The sequence below is a fragment of the Mustelus asterias genome, chromosome 15, assembly GCF_964213995.1.
Source record: "Mustelus asterias chromosome 15, sMusAst1.hap1.1, whole genome shotgun sequence".
NCBI classification, from domain to species: domain Eukaryota; kingdom Metazoa; phylum Chordata; class Chondrichthyes; order Carcharhiniformes; family Triakidae; genus Mustelus; species Mustelus asterias.
The window spans coordinates 94090304-94114787 of record NC_135815.1 but is presented as its reverse complement, the minus strand read 5'-3'; the positions used below and the strand labels follow the sequence as shown (position 1 = coordinate 94114787).

The 24484-nt window shown below is 48.1% G+C and overlaps 1 protein-coding gene across 1 annotated transcript in view; it reads left to right on the top strand.

Moving 5' to 3' along the window:
* The window catches only part of tmx4 (thioredoxin-related transmembrane protein 4), a 55741-nt gene that overhangs the window by 26805 nt on the left and 4452 nt on the right, over positions 1-24484 (top strand). The window contains exons 3-7 of the mRNA XM_078230361.1: positions 7884-7929; positions 10622-10750; positions 14839-14884; positions 19512-19613; positions 21757-21820. Coding sequence (XP_078086487.1) covers positions 7884-7929; positions 10622-10750; positions 14839-14884; positions 19512-19613; positions 21757-21820 — 387 coding nt within the window. The remainder of the gene's footprint in view (positions 1-7883; positions 7930-10621; positions 10751-14838; positions 14885-19511; positions 19614-21756; positions 21821-24484) is intronic.

Below are 24484 nucleotides of genomic sequence, written 5' to 3'. Positions count from 1 at the left end.
TGACCACAGTCGCACTCAGGACCTATCCCCATAACCCCATGCATTTACTCTAGCTAATCCCCCTGACGCTAAGGGGCAATTTAGCATGGCCAATCCACCTAACCCGCACATTTTTGGATTGTGGGAGGAAACCGGAGCGCCCGGAGGAAGCCCACGCCGACACGGGGAGAATGTGCAAACTCCACACAGACAGTGACCCAAGCCGGGAATCAAACCTGGGTCCCTGGCGCTGTGTGAGGCCACAGTGCTAACCACTGTGCCACAGCACATGTCATTCTGAACATGATGCCAAATTAAACTAATCCCTTCTCCTTCCCCTTGGTCCATATCCCGCTATTCTTGCAAATTCAGATGCTTATCTAAAAGCCCCTTAAATGCCTGTTGTATCTTCCTGTGCCTCCACCCCTGGCAGCGCATTCCAGCCACCTACCACTCTCTGTGTAAAAAGAAACTTGCCCCTCACATCTCCTTTGTACTTTCCCCCTTTCACCATAAGTGCATGCCCCCTAGTATTAGACAGCGATATTGATATTTAGAATCATAGAATCCCTACCATGCAGAAGGAGGCCATTCGACCCATCGAGTCCACACCGACAACAATCCCACCCAAGCCCTATCCTCAACCCCACATATTTTCCCCGCTAATCCGTCTAACCTACACATCCTGGAACACTAAGGGGCAATTTCGCATGGCCAATCAATCTAACCCGCACATCTTTGGAGTGTGGGAGGAAACCGGAGCACTCGGAGGAAACCCACGCAGACACGGGGGAGAATGTGCAGACTCCACACAGCCAGTGACCCAAGCCGGGAATCGCGCCCGGGTCCCTGGCACTGTGAGGCAGCAGTGCTAACCACAGTGCCACCGTGCCGCCCCGTGGTATGGTGATGGGGTTCTTCAACCTTCAAGGCGGGGGAGGGCTGGGGAAAGGGAGGGACAGTCCGGCTGGTGTGAAAGCTGTTTTGGAACGTCCCCATAATTCTTCAACCCCCAAACTCCCCCGACCCCCAACCCTCTCCAAACTGTGTTAGTGAAATGTAATTTGGTGCAATGACAGCTAGGGTTAAAAGCTAGCATTCTTGCTAATCGTTGCACAATCTTGCAGACGGGAAATGCAGTAACTTGGCTATAATCTGCACTAAATATCTCTCAGAAGCTGAACAAGCAAATAAGTTTAATCAGTCTTAAGAACCTTCCGATGTATTTGTGCTGAGGAGGAGAAATCATTTACAAATACATTTGTAAATTGAAGTCACTTGCTTGCGCCAGTGGATTATTTTTTATAAATTCTCTTTTGAGGTCTCCCACTCTCCAGAGACGTGAGTGGAAGGCTGCAGTACGGAGGGAGTGCTGCACTGTCGGGGATGCAGACTTTCAGATGAGACCTTAAACTGAGGCACCATCTGCTTTGCAAGGCGGATGTAAATGATCACATGGCATTATGGGTAGCACAGTGGTTAGCGCTGCTGCCTCACAGCCCCAGGGACCCTGGTTCGATTCCCGGCTTGGGTCACTGTCTGTGTGGACTTTGCACATTCTCCCCGTGTCTGCGTGCGTTCCCTCCGGGTGCTCCGGTTTCCTCCCACAGTCCAAAAATGTGCGGGTTAGGTGGATTGGCCGTGCTAAATTGCCCCTTAGTGTCCAAAGATGTATAAGTTAGATGGATTAGTCATGGGTAGTGTGTAGGGTTACGGGGATAGGGTGGGGAGAGAGGGGCCTGGGTAAGAAACTGAGTCAGTGCAGACTCGATGGGCCAGATGGTTTTTTCTGTCCTGTCGGGATTCAATGATTTGTCTGCGATTATTTGGATGACGAACGGGGGAATTATCCCCAGTCTCTGAGCCAAGGTTTATCCTTCAATTCACATCCGCTAAAAGCAAGTTCTCTGATTTATCACATCGTTGCGAGTTGACGCTGGCTCCTTACATTTCCAACATTGCGAATGTGACTACACAAGTATTTTAATTGGCTTGTGAGACGCTCTGGGACATCCTGGGGCCGTGAAAGGCGCTATGTTAATGCAAGTCTTTGAAAGCGAGCTGTCTATTTGTGTTAGAAAGAATGTCATTAAAATATATTAATTGGACTTTATTTACACGTACTTGGGGCGGCACAGTGGTTAGCACTGCTGCCTCACAGCGCCAGGGACTCAGGTTCAGTTCCCGGCTTGGGTCACTGTCTGTGTGGAGTTTACACGTTCTCCCCGTGTCCGCGTAGGTTTCCTCCGGGTGCTCCAGTTTCCTCCCACAGTCCAAAGATGTGCGGGTTAGGTGGATTGGACATAGTAAATTGCCCCTTAAGTGTCAGGCAGACTAGCTAGGGTAAATACGTGGGGCTACAGGGGTAGGGCCTGGGTGGGATTGTGGTCGGTGGAGACTTGATGGGCCAAATGGCCTCTTCCTGTAGGGATTCTGTGAGTGCAGTGCTGCTGTTCCATGATTTTTCAAAGTGTAAATGTATTGCAGGCCTGTTGGAGTATCTGAACATTATATCAAGGTCTGTTGCCATGTCACAAACAAGGCCCCATGTTTTATCTAAGACAAGTCAGTTCAAAGCCCCAAACTGGGAACAGAGTGTTCCTGATTCTGATATTGGCTGGCATAAACACAGTTTAAAACTGAAATGAAACATTTGGAGCAGGTGAAGTTTTTAATCTTCAAATCATTCTTAACAGTTGAAATGTTTTGTGAAGTGGAGGTGTTATGCGAAGAACATTTACATTAATTTACACTCCCTCCAGAAATACTGAATATTTCCACAACCAGATAATCATTTTGGGTTATCATCGCTCTTGGTACATTGTTTAAATACCAGAGCTAGTTTGTAAATAGCAAGCAGCTATGCAAATATATCTCAAGATAGAAATCCTACAGTGCAGAAGGAGGCCATTTAGCCCATCGAATCTGCACCGACCGCAATCCCACCCAGGCCCTATCCCCGTAACCCCCATACATTTATCCTAGCTCGTCTCCCTGACACTCATGGGCAATTTAGCCTGGCCAATCCACCTAACCTGCACATCTTTGGACTGCGGGAGGAAACCGGAGCACCCGGAGGGAACGCACGCAGACACGGGGAGAATGTGCAAATTCCACACAGACAGTAACCCAAGTTGGGAATCGAATCCGTGTCCCTGGCGCTGTGAGGCAGCAGTGCTAACTACTGTGCCACTCCATAATAAGATGTGTAGGTTAGGGGGATTAGTGGGGTAAATATGTGGGGTTACGGGGATAGGCCCTGCGTAGGATGCTCTGCTGCAGACCCGATCGGCAGAATGGCCTCCTTCTGCACTGTAGGGATTCTAAGTCAGATCACCAAGGTTCCTTCAACATCATCTTCCAAATCCACAACAACCACCATCTAGAATTACAAGTGCAGAATGCTTGGGGGCACCACCAACCGATTTGATTTGATTTATTACTGTCACATGTATTAGGATACAGTGAAAAGTATTGTTTCTTGTGCACTATACAGACAAAGCATACCGTTCATGGAGAAGGAAAGGAGAGAGTGCAGAATGTAGTGTTACAGTCATAGCTAGGGTGTAGAGAAAGATCAACTTAATACGAGATAGGTCCATTCAAAAGTCTGACAGCAGCAGGGAAGAAGCTGTTCTTGAGTCGGTTGGTGCGTGACCTCAGACTTTTGTGTCTTTTTCCCAAAGGAAGAAGGTGGAAGAGAGAATGTCCGGGGTGCGTGGGGTCCTTAATTATGCTGGCTGCTTTTCCGAGGCAGTGGGAAGTGTAGACGGAGTCAATGGATGGGAGGCTGGTTTGCATGATGGATTGGGCTACATTCTCGCCCGTTTGTAATTCCTTGCGGCCTTGGGCAGAGCAGGAGCCATACCAAGCTGTGATACAACCAGAAAGAATACTTTGAAGTTGGTGAGAGTTGTAGCGGACATGCCAAATTTCCTTAGTCTTCTGAGAAAGGTGAGGCGTTGGTGAGCTTTCTTAACTATAGAGTCGGCATGGGGGTTCCCCTCCCAAGTCACTCACCTTCCTGACATGGAACAACATCACCGACCCTTCACTGTGGCTGGGTCAAAATCCTGGAAGTCCCTCCTGAATTGCATTATTGGTGTACTTGTACAACGTGAACTGCAAGGGTTCAAGAAGATGGCTCACCAACGCCACCACCTTTTTGACGGCAATTAGGAATGGGTAACAAAAGCTGGCCTAGCCAGCGAGGCCCACATTCGGTGAAATGGTAAGGTTCCACAAGCAACACTGGATGTGAGTGACCAGTTGGTCTGTCCTTGATGGTATTATTTGTGAGGAAGATTGGCTTGGCTGCATGAGATTCCACCCCCACCCCATTCCCCTCCCTCCACATGCCCTTCAGACATCTTGGCCGTTCCTTCAGTGCGTCTGGGACAATACCCTGGAACTACCTCCCTGAACTCAGCGTGGGTGTAGCTACATCAGCGGCTCACGAAGGCAGCTCACTGCCAGCTTCTCGGTGGCGGTCAGGGGTGGGTAAGAAATGTTGGCCTTGCGAGGGGCGCCCACATCTGAAGAATGGATTTGTTTTTTGAAAATAAACAAATCTGTTTTCTTTCATGTCCTCACAATGCAATAATTAGAAGACAGACAATCATAATTGTAGGGGGCAGCATATGAAGTGGTTTCTTGAAGAAAAACTTGTCCATATGTTTCTGTTGGTGAACATCTTTAGATTAATAGCCAGCCATCGGATGAGAGGTTACACGGAGACGCTAACAACTTCTAAATTTGGACATGAACTGGATTTTGCATTGGAAGGCACATTCCCCTGTCAGTGATTGCGAACACTGGCTGCCCTTCAGAAATGAAACTTCTGACATGTGGGAGGGACCACATTGCAAAATCTCTGGTGGTACCTGTGCTTTTGCCAGACATGTTTTTTAAAGTTTATTAGTGTCAGAAATAGGCTTACATTAACACTGCAATGAAGTTACTGTGAAAATCTCCGAGTCGCCACACTCCGGTGCCTGTTCGGGTCCACTGAGGGAGAATTTAGCATGGCCAATCAACCTAACCAGCATGTCTTTGGATACAAAGGGGCAATTTAGCATGGCCAATCAACCTAACCTGCACATCTTTCGGCACTAAGGGGCAATTTAGCATAGCCAATCCACCTAACCAGCACATATTTCAGACTGTGGGAGGAAACCAGAGCACCCGGAGGAAACCCACGCAGATACTGAGAGAATGCACAAACTCCGCACAGACAGTGACCCAAGCCGGGAATCGAACCTGGGTCCCTGGTGCTGTGAGGCAGCAGTGCCAAACACTGTGCCACCGTGGTGCCCAGAGGATCTGACTATAGAGCAATCTGTTAGCCCAGTTAATTGCATGTGTTGTTTGTGTTGCTGTATTTACCCTCCAGACTGAAGGAGGTACGAAGTGTTGAATTGTTTGATCTAAGCAGTCCGTTTGAGTGAGTTGACCTTGCTTTGCCCTCCCTTTCCCCTTCTTGTCAGCACGTGATCATAAATGAGGTACAACTGACGGACAATTAACACGACACTTCCCTGTAGAGTTGCACCATCTAGTGTTCAGCACACAAAACGGCCTCAGTCAGAAGGATTTGGAGTCGGATCACTCTTCCCGTCATCCTGTTTATATATTTTTTGCACCAGTTTCCTTGGGATTTAATCCCAGCGCACTGCAGAAATATGAACCTGATACAAGCTGTGCTTTACTGGAAGTGCTCCATTGTCCTGACAATGGCAGGCTCTTAATCCAAAGCGGAGAAGCTTTCACGGTCAATAGGAAGGGACTAATCCTGTCATCTGGCCTGCATTCAGAATGGAATGGTGCCCCATCTGACTCGAATCCTCCCACGTGAAGTCGTTGTAATTACATTCCAATGATTTCAGTTACAAACTTTCTCCCCCCCACCCCCTCCAGCTACTAGCACCCATTGTGTAAACATGTGATTGAAGGCAGGGAGCACAATGGCTTCCCTAGCAACCACTTAGTCAAGGGCCAAGATGGACTCCGAGGCATTTGCGTCGCCCAATCCATCACGCAAGCCAGCCTCCCATCCATTGACTCTGTCTACACTTCCTACTGCCTCGGAAAAGCAGCCAGCATAATCAAGGACCCCACGCACCCCGGACATCCGCCTTCTGGGGCAGCATGGTGGCACAGTGGTTAGCACTGCTGTCTCACAGCGCCAGGGACCCGGGTTCAATTCCTGGCTTGGGTCACTGTCTGTGTGGGGTTTGCATGTTCTCCCCGTGTCTGCATGGGTTTCCTCCGGTTTCCTCCCACAATCCAAAAGACATGCTGGTTAGGTGGATTGGCCATGCTAAATTCTCCCTCAGTGTACCCGAACAGGCGCCGGAGTGTGGCACCTAGGGAATTTTTGCAGTAACTTCATTGCACCGTTAATGTAAGCCGACTTGTGACACTAATAAATAAACTTTAAACTTTTCTTCCGTCAGGAAAAAGATACAAAAGTCTGATGTTATGCACCAACCCACTCAAAAGCAGCTTCTTCCCTGCTGCCATCAGACTTTTGAATGGACCTATTTTATATTAAGCTGATCTTTCTCTGCACCCTAGCTATGACTGTAACACTATATTCGGCTTTCCTTCTCCCCTATGTACTGTATGAACGGTATGGTTTGTCTGTATAATGCGCGAGAAACAATACTTTTCATTGTTTCCCAATACATGTCTCAGTAATAAATCAAATTATGTTCTAAATGCCTTTTACATTACCTGAAAATATACGCACACATCTCGCCACTCATTAAAGGATCCACAGCGCATAATGCACTCTGATAAAAGAACCTCATTGTTCTCTCTGAAATTGCAGAATTGTTACGGTGCAGAAGGAGGCCTTTCGGCCCATTGTGTCCTCACCGGCTCTTCAGACGGGCGTCATAACTTGGTGCCATTCACCTGCCTTTTCCCTGCATCCCTGCACGTTGCTTCTATTTAATTAATCATACAATCCCTACAGTGCAGAAGGAGGCCATTCGGCCCATCATATCTGCACCGACCACAATCCCACAGAGACCCTGTCCCCATAACCACGCATATTTACCCTGCTGACCCCCCCCCGACACTACGGTCAATTTAGCATGGCCAATCAACCTAACCCGCACATCTTTGGACGGTGGGAGGAAACCGGAGCACCTCGTGCAAACTCCACACAGACAGTGACCCGAGGCCGGAATTGAAACATAGAAGGTAGGAGCAGGAGGAGGCCATTTGGCCCTTCGAGCCTGCTCCGACATTCATCGCGATTATGGGCTGATTGTCCAACTCAATAATCTAATCCTGCTTTCTCCCCATAACCTTTGATCCCATTCACCCCAAGTGCTATATCCAGCCGCCTCTTGAATACATTCAATGTTTTAGCATCAGCTTCTTCCTGTGGTAGTGAATTCCACATTCCTGTGGTAATTGAACGCGAACCCTGTGAGCAGTAAGAAGTCTCACAACACCAGGATAAAGTCCAGCGGGTTTATTCGGAGTGCCGCTGCTTCCTCAGGTGAGACTCACCTGAGTGAAGGAGCAGCGCTCTGAAAGCTCATGATTCCAAATAAACCTGTTGGACTTTAACCTGGTGTTGTGAGGCATCTTACTGTCCCCACCCCAGTCCAACGCCGGCATCTCCACATCCTGGCGCTGTGAGGCAGCAGTGCTAACCACTGTGCCCCCGTGCCGGCACCCAGTGCTGTCCTGAATGCCTCGATCGAACCTGCCTACACTACACTTCCAGGCGGTACATTCCAAACCCCAATCACTCGCCCTGTTTTTCCTCATCACATTCGCGTCTTTTGCAGATCGCATTTCAATGACTAATTGCCGGGATTAATCAGACACGAGGATGGAATGCTCTGACCAAACTGTTCCTGTCTTTTCTCCAAATCTTTCCTTAGGTTTGAGTGGCCGTTTCTTCGTCACGACTTTGCCAACCATTTACCAGTAAGTACAGGGTGTATTGTTGTGCCTGTTCATGCAATGTGCCAATTAAAATTGGATTTTTTTTGAAAAGCAAAATCTACATGTGACGCAACATTTGTTGATTATTTCCTAAAAATGTGAAGCTTGAGGGAAACTTTTGGACGGGGGGGGGGGAAATAAATAACTATTCTCTTTGCATCTCTGGCCTCACGTTCCCCAGCAATCTGGGTTAAGGATTTGAAGTCCCTTGTCTTCCTGGCTGTTTCAGCCGAAGGTTGGACAGTTTATCCCGCTAATTGTGGTCTTGGGTACAGTCGAGTAGAATGTTAGGGGTCTTTAAGGTGTTTTATTTATTATCAGACCCAAGTAAGGCTTATATTAACACTGTAATGAAGTTACTGTGAAATTCCCCTGGTCGCCACACTCCGGCGCCTGTTCGGGTCAATGCACCCTAACCAGCACGTCTTTTAGACTGTCGGAGGAAACCCACGCAGACACGGGGAGAATGTGCAGACTCCACGCAGATAGTGACCCAAGCCGGGAATCGAACCCGGGTCCCTGGCGCTGTGAGGCAGCAGTGCTAACCACTGTGCTACCATGGTAACGAAGTAGGGTGGGTGGGTGAGTGGAGAAAATGTTTGTGCTTGTGGGGGTGTGACCAAGCCCTTGAGGCCAAAATAAAAGACCACCACTCAATCCAGTAAGGATCTGGGGAGAAACCTCTTGAGCCTCCAGAGTGCTGGGCATGTGGGACACTTGACATAAGGAGTGGCTGAGGCAGATAGCATAGATAAACTTAAAGGGGAGTTACGCAAGCACGTGAGGGCAAAAGGAATAGAGGGAAATAGGGTGCAATGAAGAAGGGAAATCGCAAGGCTCATGTGAAGTGTGAGGGCCAGTATGGACCAGATGGGCAGAATGACTTGTTTCTGTGCTTTAGACTCTTGGGGAACTATTCAAAGAACAAAGAAAATTACAGCACAGGAAAAGGCCCTTCGGCCCTCCAAGCCTGCACCGAATACTGCCTGTCTGAACTAAAACCCCTTACTCTTCTGGGGTCCATATCCCTCTATTCCCATCCTATTCACGTATTTGTCCAGACGCCCCTTAAAAGTCATTATCGTATCTGCTTCCACTACCTCCACCGGCCGCGAGTTCCAGGCACCCACCACCCTCTGTGTAAAAAAAATTTGCCTCGTACATCTTTAAACCTTGCCCCTCGCACCTTAAACCTATGCCTCCTAATAATTGATTCTTCCACCCTGAGAAAAAGCTTCTGACTATCCACTCTGTCCATGCCCCTCATAATCTTGTAGACTCCTATCAGGTCGCCTCTCAACCTCCGTCGTTCCAGTGAGAACAAACCAAGTTTCTCCAACCTCTCCTCGTAGCTAATGCCCTCCATACCAGGCAACATCCTCCTTGGATTTGGTGATTTTGCCATGCTAAATTGCCCCTTACTGTCCCAGGATGTGTAGGTTAAGGGGATTAATAGGAGTTCCGGGGATAAGGCCTGGGTGGGATGCTCTGTCGGAGAGTCGATGCAGGCTTGATGGGCTGAATGGCCTCCTTCTGCACTTTCGGGATTCTAAGATTACAGTCACTGAGGGGTTGTGAAGGTGACCAATGTGGGAAATGTAAAAGTCCTACTGATGAAGTAGGGAGTGTTTATTGAGCTTGGAGTTAAAATCCACCAATTGGGAACTCTATTCCAGATGTTGACAGCAGTGCATCTCACCTGACGATATTTATGCATTGTGCTCATGCTGTCAGGTGGAGAGGCGATGGCCTAGTGGTATTATTGCTAGACTGTTAATCCAGAAACTCAGCTAATGTTCTGGGGACCCGGGTTCGAATCCCGCCACGGCAGATGGTGGAATTTGAACTCAATAAAAAATATCTGGAATTAAGAATCCACTGATGATCATGAAACCATTGTCGATTGTCAGGAAATCTGCCGTCCTTACCTGGTCTGGCCTACATGTGACTCCAGAGCCACAGCAATGTGGTTGACTCTCAACTGCCCTCTGAAATGGCCAAGCCAGCCACTCAGTTCAAGAGCAACTAGGGGTGAGCAATAAATGCTGGCCAGCCAGCGATGCCCTTGTCCCATGAATGAATTTTAAAAAAGATTAGTTGAGCCCAGGCCTTGTGTTGGAGCCCATGTGTAAAGCAGCTGAGAGTTGCTGAGGCCAGCGTTAGAAAGGGGGTCCTCTTGCTTGTGCATGTGTTTTTATGTTTGGAATTGGGTGTGTAGGTTTTGTGGTTGCGTGTATTTTGGAGGTGCACGGAGATGCATGTGCGTGCGTGCCTTTTGGTGGTGCGTGTGGGTGCGTACTGAAGCCACGGGTCCTACGGAGTGAGCAGTGACTGTCATGTCATCTCAACCTATTTGCTGGCACGGGGATGCCCGGGCACAGGCCATGTTCAGTCACCCACCCTGATGTTGTTCTGCCCCTTCCTTTAGCAGAAAGAAAGATAACTTGGTGAATGTAACATTTCTGTTGCCAGATCCCTCTACATTATTCATCACCTCTGTAAGCAGTGTTCATGTTGCAATCACCCAGCCCTGTACTTTTGAGTCTCCCCCGCATTTTATTTGTGATTTTATACGTGACTGTAAATTGCTTGCTTGTATTGTTTTAATCTTCTGAGCTGCGGCCAATTTGCAACCTGCTGTTTACTTTGTCACGTTTCATCTCCCTCTTGCCAGTGCCAAAGACGGTGCTTTTCGGAAATATCACGGAGCCAGGATGCTGGAAGATTTCGAGAGTTTCGTCAGGGAGAAGAAGTGGAAAGCTGTGGAATCGATTAGTGGATGGAAATCTCCGTCTTCCATCGTGTAATGAACTTCATTTCTTTCTGGGAGAAATAAACGGTTGACTCGATGAGTATTGGCACCCAACTTGGTTCCAAACACAAAGCAGTCGGATATACCACACCATTCCCAGAGGAACATCTCCGAACCATGTGTGTGTCGGCCATTATGACTTCCTTGCCCGCATCATCCATTAATCCAAGGACATTCCAGTCTATTGTTATAATTTAAAATATTCATTCACAGGGTGTGGGTGTCGCTGGCTGGGCCCAGCATTTATTGCCCATCCCTAACTGCCCTCCATTTCAGAGGGCATTTGAGAGTCATAGAATCCCTACAATACATAAGGAGGCCATTGGGCCCATCGAGCCTGTACCGATCACAATCCCAACCAGGCCCTATTCCCTTAACCCTCATTTACCCTAGCTAGTCCTCCTGACACTCGGGTCAATTTAGCATGGCCAATCCACCTAACCCACACATCTTTGGAGTGTGGGAGGAAACCGGAGCACCCGGAGGAAACCCACGCAGACATATGGAGAATGTGCATAAGAAGATAAGAACTCAGAGCAGGAGTAGGCCATCTGGCCCCTTGAGCCCGCTCCACCATTCAATAAGATCATGGCTGATTTTATCGTGGACTCAGCTCCACTTACCCGCCCACTCACCGTAACCCTTAATTCCTTTACTGTTCAAAAATTTATCTATCCTTGCCTTAAAAACATTCAATGAGGTAGCCTCAACTGCTTCACTGGGCAGGGAATTCCACAGATTCACAACCCTTTGTGTGAAGAAGTTCCTCCTCAACTCAGTCCTAAATCTGCTCCCCCTTATTTTGAGGCCATGCTCCCCTCGTTCTAGTTTCACCGGCCAGTGGAGACAACTTCCCTGCTTCTATCTTATCTATTCCCTTCATAATCTTCTCTGTTTCTATATCCCCCCCCTCATTCTTCTGAATTCCAATGAGTATAGTCCCAGTCTACTCGGTCTCTCCTCATAAACCAACCCGCTCAACTCCGGAATCAACCTAGTGAATCTCCTCTGCATCCCCTCCAGTGCCAAGTAAGGAGACCAAAACTGCACACAGTACTCCAGGTGTGGCCTCACCAGCACCTAATACAGCTGCAACATAACCTCCCTGTTTTTAAACTCCATCCCTCTCGCAATGAAGGACAAAATTTCACTTGCCTTCTTAATTACCTGCTGTACCTGCAAACCAACTCCTTGTGATCCTTGCACAAGGACACCCAGGTCCCTCTGCACAGCAGCATGCGGCAATTCTTTACCATTTAAATAATAAATACTATTTTGCTGTTATTCCTACCAAACTCCGCACAGACAGTGACCCAAGGTTGGAATCAAATCCGGGTTCCTCGCGCTAACCACTGTGCCAACCACATTGCTGTGGATCTGGACTCATATAGGCCAGATCAGTAAGGACGGCAGGTTTCCTTCCCTAAAGACTAGGATCCAAGGGCACAGCCTCAGAGTAAAGGGACGACCCTTTAGAACCGAGATGAGGAATTTCTTCAGTCAGAGGGTGGCAAATCTGTAGAATTCATTGCCACAGAAGACTGTGGAGGCCAGGTCATTGAGTGTATTTAAGGCAGAGATAGATAGGTTCTTGATTGGTAAGGGGATCAAAGGTTACGGGGAAAAGGCAGGAGAATGGGGTTGAGAAATATCAGCCATGATTGAAAGGCGGTGCAGACCTGATGGGTTGAATGGCCTAATTCTTCTTCGGTATCTTATGGTCTAAAGGACATTAGCAAACCAGATGAGTTTTTACAACAATCGACAATGGTTTCATGGTCATCATTCGACTTTTAATTCCTAAAATTTTACTGAATTCAGATTTCACCATCTGCCGTGGTGGGATTCAAAGCCGGGTCCCCAGAGCATTACCCTGTGTCTCTGCATTACTGTCCAGTGACAATGCCACTGGGCCATGCCTTCCTCAAATGGGCCCTATTGCCTCACAAGCTGTAATTAGGATAGGTTGGAGTCAGAGCACAGACATTGATGGTCTGTTTAGCTCAGTGGGTAGCACTCTCGTCTCTGAATGGGAAGGTTGTGGTTCAAGTCCCACCCCAATGAGTTGAGCACAAAATTCAAGGACACTCCAATGCATTACTGGAGGGAGTGCCGCACTGTTGGATCTGCTTTGACTCTTGACAATATCTAACACCTCAAGCACCACTTTAAATAATGTGTTTTTGTTAAGATTATTCATTTTTTGGGTGTTCCTACACCACGGTGGCACAGTGATTGGCATTGCTGCCCCACAGCACCAAGGACCCGGTTTTGATTCTGGCCTCGGATCACTGTCTGTGTGGAGTCTGCACATTCTCCCAGTGTCTGCGTGGGTTTCCTCCGGGTGCTCCGGTTTCCTCCCACGCTCCAAAGATGTGCAGGTTAGGTTGATTGGCCATGCTAAATTGCCCCTTCGTGTCAGGAGGAATACATGGGGTTACGGAGAGAGGGCCTGAGTGGGATTGTTGTCGGTGCAGGCACGATCCTTATCTGCTATAGAGGGAGTACAGTGAAGGTTTATCAGGCTGATTCCTGGGATGGCAGGTCTGTCAAATGAGGAGAGACGAAGTCCATTGGGATTATATTCACTAGAGTTTAGAAGACTGAGTCATACAGTCACAGAGGTTTACCGCATGGAAACAGGCCCTTCGGCCCAACTTGTCCATGCCGCCCTTTTTTTTAAAAAACCCCTAAGCTAATCCCAATTGCCCGCATTTGACCCATATCCCTCTATACCCATCGTACCCATGTAACTATCTAAATGCTTTTTAAAAGACAAAATTGTATCCACCTCTACTACTACCTCTGGCAGTTTGTTCCGGACACTCACCACCCTCTGTGTGAAAACATTGCCCCTCTGGACCCTTTTGTATCTCTCCCCTCTCGCCTCTAGTTTTCGACTCCCCTACCTTTGGGGATAATTCCTTTACTGAGATAGGATCTCATTGAAACTTATAAAATTCTAACAGGGTAGATTCAGAAAGAATGTTCCCAATGCTGGGGGAGTCCAGAACTAGGGGTCATAGTTTCAGGACAAGGAGTAAACCTTTTAGAACTGAGGTGAGGAGAAATGTCTTCACCCAGAGGGTGGTCAATGTGTGGAATTCACTACCACAGAATATAGTTGAGGCCAAAACGTTGTCTGGGGCGGCACAGTGGTTAGCACTGCTGCCTCACAGTGCCAGGGACCCGGGGTCATTTCCTGGTTTGGGTCAGTGTCTGTGCGGAGTTTGCACGTTCTCCCCGTGTCTGCGTGGGTTTCCTCCGGGTGCTCCGGTTTCCTCCCACAGTCTGAAAGACGTGCTGGTTAGGGTGCATTGATCATGTTAAATTCTCCCTCTGTGTACCTGAACGCCGGAGTGTAGTGACTAGGGGATTTTCACAGTAACTTCATTGCAGTGTTAATGTAAGCCTTACTTGTGACTAATAAATAAACTTTACTTTACTTTAAGAAATTAGATATAGCTCTTGGGGCTAAAGTGATCAAGGGATATGGGAGGAAGGGGTGGATCAGGATATTGAATTTGATGATCAGCCATGATCAAAATGAATGGCGGAGCAGGCTCGAAGGGCCGAATGGCCTCCTCCTGCTTCTAATTTCCATGATGGGCCGAATGGCCTCCTTCTGCCCTGTAAGGATTCTACGATTTCTAGACGGAATGCAGAGCCCTAAGGTAACAGCCCAGCTCCACTTCCCAAGGCCAGCGGCATTCCCATCCAATTAAAGAGCAAATCAGATTGCTGTTTGTGGGATCTTGCTGTGTACCCTGGTTTCCCCCCCCCCCCCCCCTCTCTATATTACACCAGTGAGTGCACTCAGTACTTCATTGGCTAGAAAGAGTCTTGAGATGGTGGAAAAACAATTATTCGGCACCGTCCTACCAGCCTTGTCCGTTTTGGATTCGAACCATGCAGCACAGGGACAGGCCATTCAGCCCATCGTGCTCTGCCGACTCATTTCAATGTCCTTGCCCTGTGGCCACCCTTGTTGATTTGCAGTGCGGCTGACAGGGGACGGCGGTCAATTAAATCGCGTTGATTAATTTGTTGCCTTTTATTTTTTCCCATCCTCCTTTTAGAATGTCTGGGATGGCTGGCCTTTTCCGACTCTCGGTCTGGATCAGAGTAAGTGTCGACCAAAGCGCTGGCAAACCATTCCGCGTGCGATCATATGGTTTTTTAATAAATTAATTGTTTGTCGGGCCTGTTACAAGTCTCGACTGTGTAAAAGGAACGTTGTCGTTTACCTGTGAGGGGAGCAGCACGCAGATCCTAGCCCGTGTGCCTGAATAGAACTTAGAAAGTTGCACCCAGTGCTGATAAAATGTTATGCGATTCACTTACTCGGGCATGGGGCGGCACAGTGGCACAGGGTTTAGCACTGCTGCCTCAGAGTGCCAGGGATTCAGGCTTGATTCCAGTCTTGGGTGACTGTGGAGTTTTCATGTTCTCCCTGTGTCTGCGTGGGTTTCCTCCGGGTGCTCTAGATTCCTCGCACAGTCCAAAGATGTGCGGATTAGGTGGAATGGCCATGCTAAATTGCCCTTTAGTGTCCCAAGATGAGTGGGTTAGATGGATTCGCCATGCTAATTTGCCCCTTATTGTCCCAAACTGTGTGGGTTAGATGGATTGGCCATGCTAAATTGCCCCTTAGTGTCCCAAGATGTGCAGTTGGGTGGATTGGCCATGCTAAATTGCCCCTTAGTGCCCACAGATGTGCAGTTGGGTGGATTGGCCATGCTAAATTGCCCCTTAGTGTCCGAAGATGATGGCTTTGGTGGACTGGCCATACTAAATTGCCCCTTAGTATCCCAAGATGTGTGGATTAGGTGGATTGGCCATGCTAAATTGTCCCTTAGTATCCCAAGATGTGTGGGTTAGGTGGATTGGCCATGCTAAATTGCCCCTTAGTATTCCAAGATGTGTGGATTAGGTGGATTGGCCATACTAAATTGCCCCTTGGTGTCCAAAGATGTACAGGTTAGGTGAATTGGCCATGCTAAATGCGCAGGGTTTCGGGGATAAGGCGGGGTGTGTGGAGGTCTGGTTAATATTCTCTTTCAGAGAGTGGGTGCAGACTCGTTGGGCTGAATGGTCTCCTTCTGCACTGTAGACATTCTCGTACTGTTAGATATAGTGTGCAAATTGGCACAGTTGTTTTGGTTTCCATGAGTGTAATAGATTTCAATCACTGATTGAAAGCAATATTTGAATATTCTGGTGCCCAGAGATTTTAACTTGGTGTGAATCTTTTTCTTGAAGAATTTCTCACCCTTTTGTTTTTGTTCTGTGTTGGTGGGCGATTTGTGAAATCCACTGTCGTTGATCTCCTTGGGATGAAGCGATGCATGAAATTGGTAGCTGTGAATAAATAGCAAGTCCTCTGGAGGAGGCTTTAGCAAATTGTATTTTATAATGTTATTTTTAATTGAATTCACCAGAGAAGGGTGGAGAATTATTTTGGTGCAGCAGTAATGGACGGGAGGGGTTGAAAAAAAGAATTAGACCCAGAGCAATAAGGTTTAGAATCATAGAATCCTGCAGCGCAGAAGGAGGCCATTCGGCCCATTGAGTCTGCACTGACCACAATCCCACCCCAGGCCTTATCCACATAACCTCTTCCATTTACCCTAGCTAGTCTCCCTGACACTAAGGGGCAATTTAGCACGGCCAATCCACCTAACCCGCACATCCTGGGACTGTGGGAGGAAACCGGAGCACCCGGAGGAAACCCACGCAGACACGGGGAGAATGTGCAACCTCCACACAGACGGTGACCCAAGCTGGGATTTGAACCCAGGTCCCTGGCGCTGTGAGGCAGCAGCGCTAACCACTGTGCCACCGTGCTGCCCACGGTGTTTAGACAGTCCCATATTTGAAAGGATGTTGGGTAAGTCAAAGAAAGACTGAACGGTCTCTGTAGGTCCGGCAGCAGCTGTGGAGAGAGAATCAGAGCTACGCTTTCAAGTCCGTGTGACTCTTCTTTGGAGCGAAGGAGAGGGAGAGACGTGATGGTTAATGTGCTGGACAAGAGGGGAGGTGGAAGCAGAGTAGGTGGTCAGTGATTATGGGAGCAGGCAGAGCTCTCACTCTCTTTCACTCTGAAGAAGAGTCAACGCTGTTTCTCCCCCTCCACAGATGCTGCCGGACCCCCCGAGATTTTCCAGCATTTTTATTTAGAATTTCAGATTTCCAGCATCTGCAGTATTTAGCTTTTATCAATCAGCCATTATTGTATTGATCAAATTTTTATGTGACATCTTTCTTGAATTAAACAATTCTGGCCTTGGGTGTCTGTGTGGAATCTGCACGTTCTCCCCGTGTTTGCATGGGTTTCCTCCGGGTGCTCTGGTTTCCTCCCACAGTCTAGAGATGTGTGAGTCAGGTTGATTGGCCATGCTAAATTGCCCCTTAGTCTCAGGGGGACTAGCCAGGGTAAATACATGGGGTTATGAGGATAGGGCCTGGGTGGGATTGTGGTCGGTGCAGACTTGATGGGCCGAATGGCCTCCTTCCGCACTGTCGGGATTCTATGATTCTGTGAATTGCAGACACCTTGTGGGCGTGGCTGCATTGGGACGAAAGCGCAAAGGGATATGCTGCAACATGCAACCCATTTCTCTGAGCCTCTCCCATGATGAGGGATATGGACCGAGTGGACAGTCAGAAGCTTTTCCCCAGGGCGGAAGAGCCAATTACTCGTGGGCACAGGTTTAAGGTGCGAGGGGTAAGGTTTAAAGGAGATGTATGAGGCAAGTTTTTTACACAGAGGGTGGTGGGTGCCTGGAACTCATTGATGGGGGGAGGTAGTGGAAGCGGATACGATAGTGACTTTTAAGGGACGTCTGGACAAATACATGAATAGGATGGGAATGGAGGGATACGGTCCCCGGAAGGGTAGGGGGTTTTAGTTCAGTCGGGCAGCATGGTCGGTGCAGGCTTGGAGGGCCTGTTCCTGTGGGGTAATGTTCTTTGTTCTATCTCCAAAACGAGTCGTTGATTTAATGTTTATCAATCGAATGCACTATTAAAATCAATGCCGTTTAGATCCTGTAAGTAATCTGTCACAAGTGATGAGGTTGAACATGCACATTCTGGTAAGCTTCGCAGTTGGGATTATTAATTGGCTTTCGTACAGATCTGTCGATCGGGTAGCATAGATTTTTAATTTTCAGAAAGCGAGCATGTTGTTGGAAGTGCTGAAGTAGGAATGGCAAATCTATTTTGATTTAATTTGTGTTTGAAAAGAGTTACTGACGGCCGGCCCCTCTTTGACGGAGCCTGCTGTTCTCAAAGCACGGTCTCCCTTTCAGAATTAGTATTCCTTTAAGCTTTGGAGATTTCGTTCAGGCCGTTGTTCACAGAGGGTGTAGAATCAGCACTGTACAGTTACAGAAGAGACCATTCGGCCCATTCACGCCGGTCTATAGATCTGTGTATTCCGGTGCTGGAATTTTACCGCCTTGCCCGCCTGAGGCCACTGGAGAATGCTGTTCTGTGAGCCTCGCCTGCCCCGATTCTGGTGCCGGTAAAATTCCGGCACGTGTCTCTGGTCTGGTTGTTGGTTTAAATAAAGATCATGGAATCCGTACAGTGCAGAAGGAGACCACTCGGCCCATCGACGACTGCATCGACTTTGACAGAGTATCTCATCCAGGCCACCACCTCCGCCCTATCCCTGTGACTCCACACATTCGCCATGGCTAATCCCCCTAACCTACACATCTTGGGACACTAAGGAGCAATTTAGCACAGCCAATCCACCTAACCTACATATCTTTGGAGTGTGGGAGGAAACTGGAGCACCCGGAGGAAACCCACGTAGACACGGGGAGAAGGTGCAGACTCCACACACACAGTGACCCGAGGCCGGAATTGAACCCGGGAACCTGGCTCAGTGCTAACCACTGCGACCTTATCACAATGCCACCGTCTCTCCTGTTTATCAGACTAATAGATTTCAAACTGACCCTTGGGGATCACCATCTCCCCGTCTGAAAATCATCCATTACATGCTTTGAGTTAGATTTGATTTATTACTGTCACATGTATTAGTATACAGTGAAAAGTATTGTTTCTTGCGCGCTGTGCAGACAGAACATACCGTTCATAGAGAAGGAAAGGAGAGGGTGCAGAATGTAGTGTTACAGTCATAGCTGGGGTCTAGGGAAAGATAAACTTAGTGCGAGGTAGGTCCATTCAAAAGTCTGACAGCAGCAGGGAAGAAGCTGTTCTTGAGTCGGTTGGTACGTGACCTCAGACTTTTGTACCTTTTTCCCGACGGAAGAAGGTGGAAGAGCGAATGCCCGGGGGGCGTTGGATCCTTGTCTGCTTTCCTGAGGCAGTGGGAAGTGTAGACAGAGTCAATGGATGGGAGGCTGGTTTGCGTGATGGATTGGGCTTCATTCACGACCCTTGTAGTTTCTTGCGGTCTTGGGTAGAGCAGGAGCCCATACCAAGCTGTGATACAACCAGAAAGGATGCTTTCTGTGGTGCGTCGGTAGAAATTGGTGACTCGTAGCGGACGTGCCGAATTTCAGGTGCAGGTGTAAGTTAAAGACTTGCTTTACATCTGTTACACACAACAGAAAGATATCGGAAAGAACAGTGTTGGTGATCTTTAATATATGTTTCCATCTTGATGCAATATTTTTTTTGACTGACAGTTGCTTTGCTACGTACTAGGGTGAAGTGAATTTGTGTAAATTTCTGATTAATTTGTCCGTGTAAAATGTTTCTCTTTGATTTTCAGCAAATGCACAGCTACCTGACGGACACACTGGGCATTCCAGCCTGGGGTTCCTACATAATCTTTGCTGTAGCTACTCTGCTGGCAGGTCTGCTCCTTGGGCTGGTAAGTCCGTGCACTCTTTCTGACGTGTGAATCTGAACCAAACCACGAATATAGACTCATAGAATCTCTACAGTGCAGAAGGAGGCCATTCGGCCCATCGAGCCTGCACCAACCTCAATCCCACCCAGGCCCCTTTCCCCATAACTCATGCATTTACCTTAGCTAGCCCGTCTGACACTAAGGGGCATTTTAGCATGGCCAATCCACCTAACTCGCACATCTTTGGACTGTGGGAGGAAACTGGAGCACCCGGAGGAAACCCACGCAGACACAGGGAGAATGTGCAAACTCCACACACAGTGACCCAAGCTGGGAATCGAATCCGGTTCCCTGGCACTCCGAGGCAGCAGTGCTGCTCCCTTTAATAGTTATCAGTTGTTTGGTGTAAGGAATTGGGGCTAATTGATTGAGGTTAGCTGCACAGCGACACAGTGGTTAGCACTGCTGCCTCACAGCGCCAGGGACCTGGATTCAATTCCGGCCTTGGGTGACTGTGTGGAGTTTGCACGTTCTCCCCGTGTCTGCGTGGGTTTCCTGCGGGTGCTTTGGTTTCTTCCCACAGTCCAAAGGTGTGCAGGTTAGGTTGATTGGCCATGATAAATTGCCCCTCAGTGTCAGGGGGATTAGCAGGCTGGGGTTATGGAGATAGGGCCTGGGTGGAATTGTTGTTGGTGCAGGCTCGATGGGCTGAATGGCCTCCTTCTGCACTGTGGGGTTGCTATGATTCTATACCCTGATCAATTCTGCTGTTGAATTCTTCTCTTCCGTATCCAGCGGTGCACTGAGGCGGACTTTAGACTCCGTAGCAGGTAATTCCTGGAACAGGTCGCTAGTCTGTTGCCAGGGGGCTTATAGCTTGAGGGGCACCACTCCACATCCAGTGTGGCTGAACCGGAGCCTCTCCCGCTCTTACCGCCAGCCTTAGTGTGTGGGAAGGATTTTGCAGGTTGACTCTCAACCTGTTTGGCCGCGTTATGAACATAACTTCCTTGGCCATCAAGTCCTGGGCTGGGACTCGAACCTGGAGTTCCTGGCTCAGAGGCAGGGATGCCTCTTTATAACACACAAAATGTTTAATTCAAATGAAACTATTTCACTTGTATACTTCTCTTTGGGGTGTAATTTTCTGTGTCAAACTTATATTTTCAAAGAATCATAGCGTGCGAAAGAGGCCCTTCGGCCCATCGAGTCTGCACCAACACATTAGAAATATCTGACCTGCCCACCTAATCCCATTTACCAGCACTTGGCCCAGAGCCCTGGATGCTATGATGTGCCAATTACTCATCCAGTTTTTAAAGGATGTGAGGCATCCCGCCTCCACCACCCTCCCAGGCAGCGCATTCCAGACCCTCACCACCCTCTGGGTAAAGAAGTTTTTCCTCAAATCTTCCCTAAACCTCCTGCCCCTCATCTTTTGAACCTATGTCACCTCATGACTGACCCTTCAACTAAGGGGAACAGCTGCTCGTTATCCATTCTTGTCCACATCCCTCTGTGGTGGTGGAGGCGGATTCGATAGGGTCTTTTAAGAGGCTTTTGGATAAGTTCATGGAAGTTAGAAAGATAGAGGGTTATAGGTAAGCCTAGTAGGTAGGGACATGTTCGGCGCAACTTGTGGGCCTAAGGGCCTGTTTGTGCTGTTGCTGTTCTACGTTCTATTAATCTTGGTACATCTCAATCAGATCTCCCCCCATCTTCTCTGCTCCAACGAAAACAACCCAAGCCTATCCAACCTCTCTTCATAACTTCCATCCCAGGCAACATCCTGGTGAATCTCCTGTGCACCCCCTCCAGTGCAATCCCTTCCTTCCTGTGATGTGGCGACCAGAATGGCACACAGTACTCCAGCTGTGGCCTCACCAAAGTTCTGTATAACTCCAACATGACTTCCCTGCTTTTGTAATCTATACCTTGATTTATGTAAGCAAGTGACCTTTTTCAAATTTTAAAAGTCCAATCTTTTAGGATACACTCAGCATTTATTCTCTGGTAAGGATGAGTGGGAGTTCATTAGACTGTTCGTATTGCTAGCCAAGCTGTTAAATCAGTCTCCTTTGCACAGAGGGCATTTAATGTTGGGATGTAAAATACACTCATTACATTTTGTACTCCGTATCAAATCCTGATCTGATCTTTTCAGCTTCTGGTGCTAACTGCTGACTGTATCTGCCCACCCAAACGTCAACAGAAATACCAGGTAACAGGTAAGAAGCTCAGCAGTTTAACACGACTCGCATGTCCTTATCTGTCACACAGTAACTTTGTAACTGCGGTAGATAGGGTGCGCCATTCAGCACATTGGTTTGTTTCCACCTGCAGCAGTGTCCATTAGAATCTTATCATAGAATCCCTACAGTGCAGAAGGAGGCCATTCAGCCCATCGGACCTGTGCCGAGTCTCTGACAGAGCACCTTTACCCGGACCCTATCCCTGTAACCCCATGTATTTGCCCTGCTTAATCCCCCTAACCTATACATCTTTGGATAGCAAGAGGCAATTTAGCATGGCCAATCCACTAACATACACATCTTTGGATACCAAGGGGCAATTTAGCATGGCCAGTCCACCTAACCTGCACATCTTTGGACATGAAGGGGCAATTTAGCATGGCCAATCCACCGAACTTGCACATCTTTGGACACCAAGAGGCAATTTAGCATGGCCAATCCACCTAACCTGCACATCTTTGGACACTAAGGGGCAATTTAGCATGGCCAATCCACCTAACCTGCACATCTTTGGACACCAAGGGACAATTTAGCATGGCCAATCCACCTAACCTGCACATCTTTGGACACCAAGGGACAATTTAACATGGCCAATCCATCTAGCCTGCAAATCTTTGGATACTAAGGGGCAATTTAGCATGGCCAATCCACCTAACCTGCACATCTTTGGACACTAAGGGGCAATTTAGCATGGCCAATCCACCTAACCTGCACATCTTTGGACACCAAGGGACAATTTAGCATGGCCAATCCACCTAACCTGCACATCTTTGGACACCAAGGGACAATTTAACATGGCCAATCCATCTAACCTGCAAATCTTTGGATACTAAGGGGCAATTTAGCATGGCCAATCCACCTAACCTGCACATCTTTGGACACTAAGGGGCAATTTAGCATGGCCAATCCACCTAACCTGCACATCTTTGGACACCAAGGGACAATTTAGCATGGCCAATCCACCTAACCTGCACATCTTTGGACACCAAGGGACAATTTAACATGGCCAATCCATCTAACCTGCAAATCTTTGGATACTAAGGGGCAATTTAGCATGGCCAATCCACCTAACCTGCACATCTTTGGACACCAAGGGACAATTTAACATGGCCAGTCCATCTAACCTGCACATCTTTGGATACTAAGGGGCAATTTAGCATGGCCATTCCACCGAACTTGCACATCTTTGGGACACTAAGGGGCAATTTAGCATGGCCAGTCCACCTAACATGCATATCTTTGGAGCGTGGAAGGAAACTGGAGCACCCGGAGGAAATCCACGCAGACCTGGGGAGAACATGCAAACTCCACACAGTCATCCAAGGCTGGAATTGAACCCGGTCCCTGGCACTGGGAGGCAGCAGTGCTGACCACTCTACCACCCACCATAGGGTACAGCATTATTTTGCACGTGTAACTAGTTCAGCAGATTATTGTCCCGCAGTGTTTTGCATCCCATTTGGAAGCACGGGTCAGGTGCTGTTTGGCAATTGTAAGGGTCACCAAAGAACTGTGTGCGTAGGTAGATTTAATTGAACTGCAGATATTATCCTTCCCTCAACCTATGGATGTAGGGCGGGTATTTAATAGGGTGTCGGCAGTTGGTTGTGAACTTGCTGCATTCAGTCAGAACTTTACTTTCTTTTCCACCCCATTCCCAATGCGCTGTTGCAGCTGGTTTTAATATCCATCCCGCTACCCCAATAACCGGAGAAGACTAGCAACTTCTTTGAAAGTATTTTTTTATAGAATCCCCGCAATGCAGAAGCGTGCGAAAGAGGCCCTATCGCGCCTGCACCGACAATAATCCCACCCAGGCCCTATTCCCACAACCCCATATATTTTACTCTGCTAATCCCCCTGGCACTAAGGGACAATTGAGCATGGCCAATCCACCTAACCCGCACATCTTTGGAATGCGGGAGGAAAACGGAACACCCGGAGGAAATCCACGGGGAGAATGTGCAAACTTCACACCCAAGGCTGGAATCGAACCCGGGTCCCTGGCACTGTGAGGCAGCAGTGCTTACCACTGTGCCACTTCTGAAAGAAATGAGTGTATAATTTTGATATTTGTTGCTGACATCCGGACGTTTTTGCCTGCCGAAACAGATGCTTGCTTTATACCCTTTACAGCCGCACTATGAGCTGCCTGTAACTGATTTATTTCCACAATCTGGCATTGCTAACCTGTGGGCAAGAGTCCGTCTTGAAAACCCTTCTGATCTTCGGAGCTGTGTAATAAAGTGCATGTCTCGCCTCAGATTGTGCATACTAATGAGTTGAGCAGGGGTCCGGCCCTTTTCTGTAGGGAGGGAGGGGGGCAAAGTTGTTGCATTTAATAACGAATTTTCCCTCCATACCATCCGAGCTACAGTAAAAGGAGCAAGTACTGATTTGATGCTGGGTTCAGTGACCCACCTTCTGGTTGTGAATTAATAGCATGCGGATGTCAGGAGGCTTAGGGGTATTGGGAAGATGGGTTGTCTACCAGACAATTGGAGCATTTTAGGGAAGGCAGTGGCAAAGTGGTAACGTCGCTGGGCCAGTGATTCAGATCTGGAGACCCTGGATTCGAATCCATCATGGCAGATGGTGAAATTTGAATTCAATAATAATCTAGAATTAAAAGTCTAAATG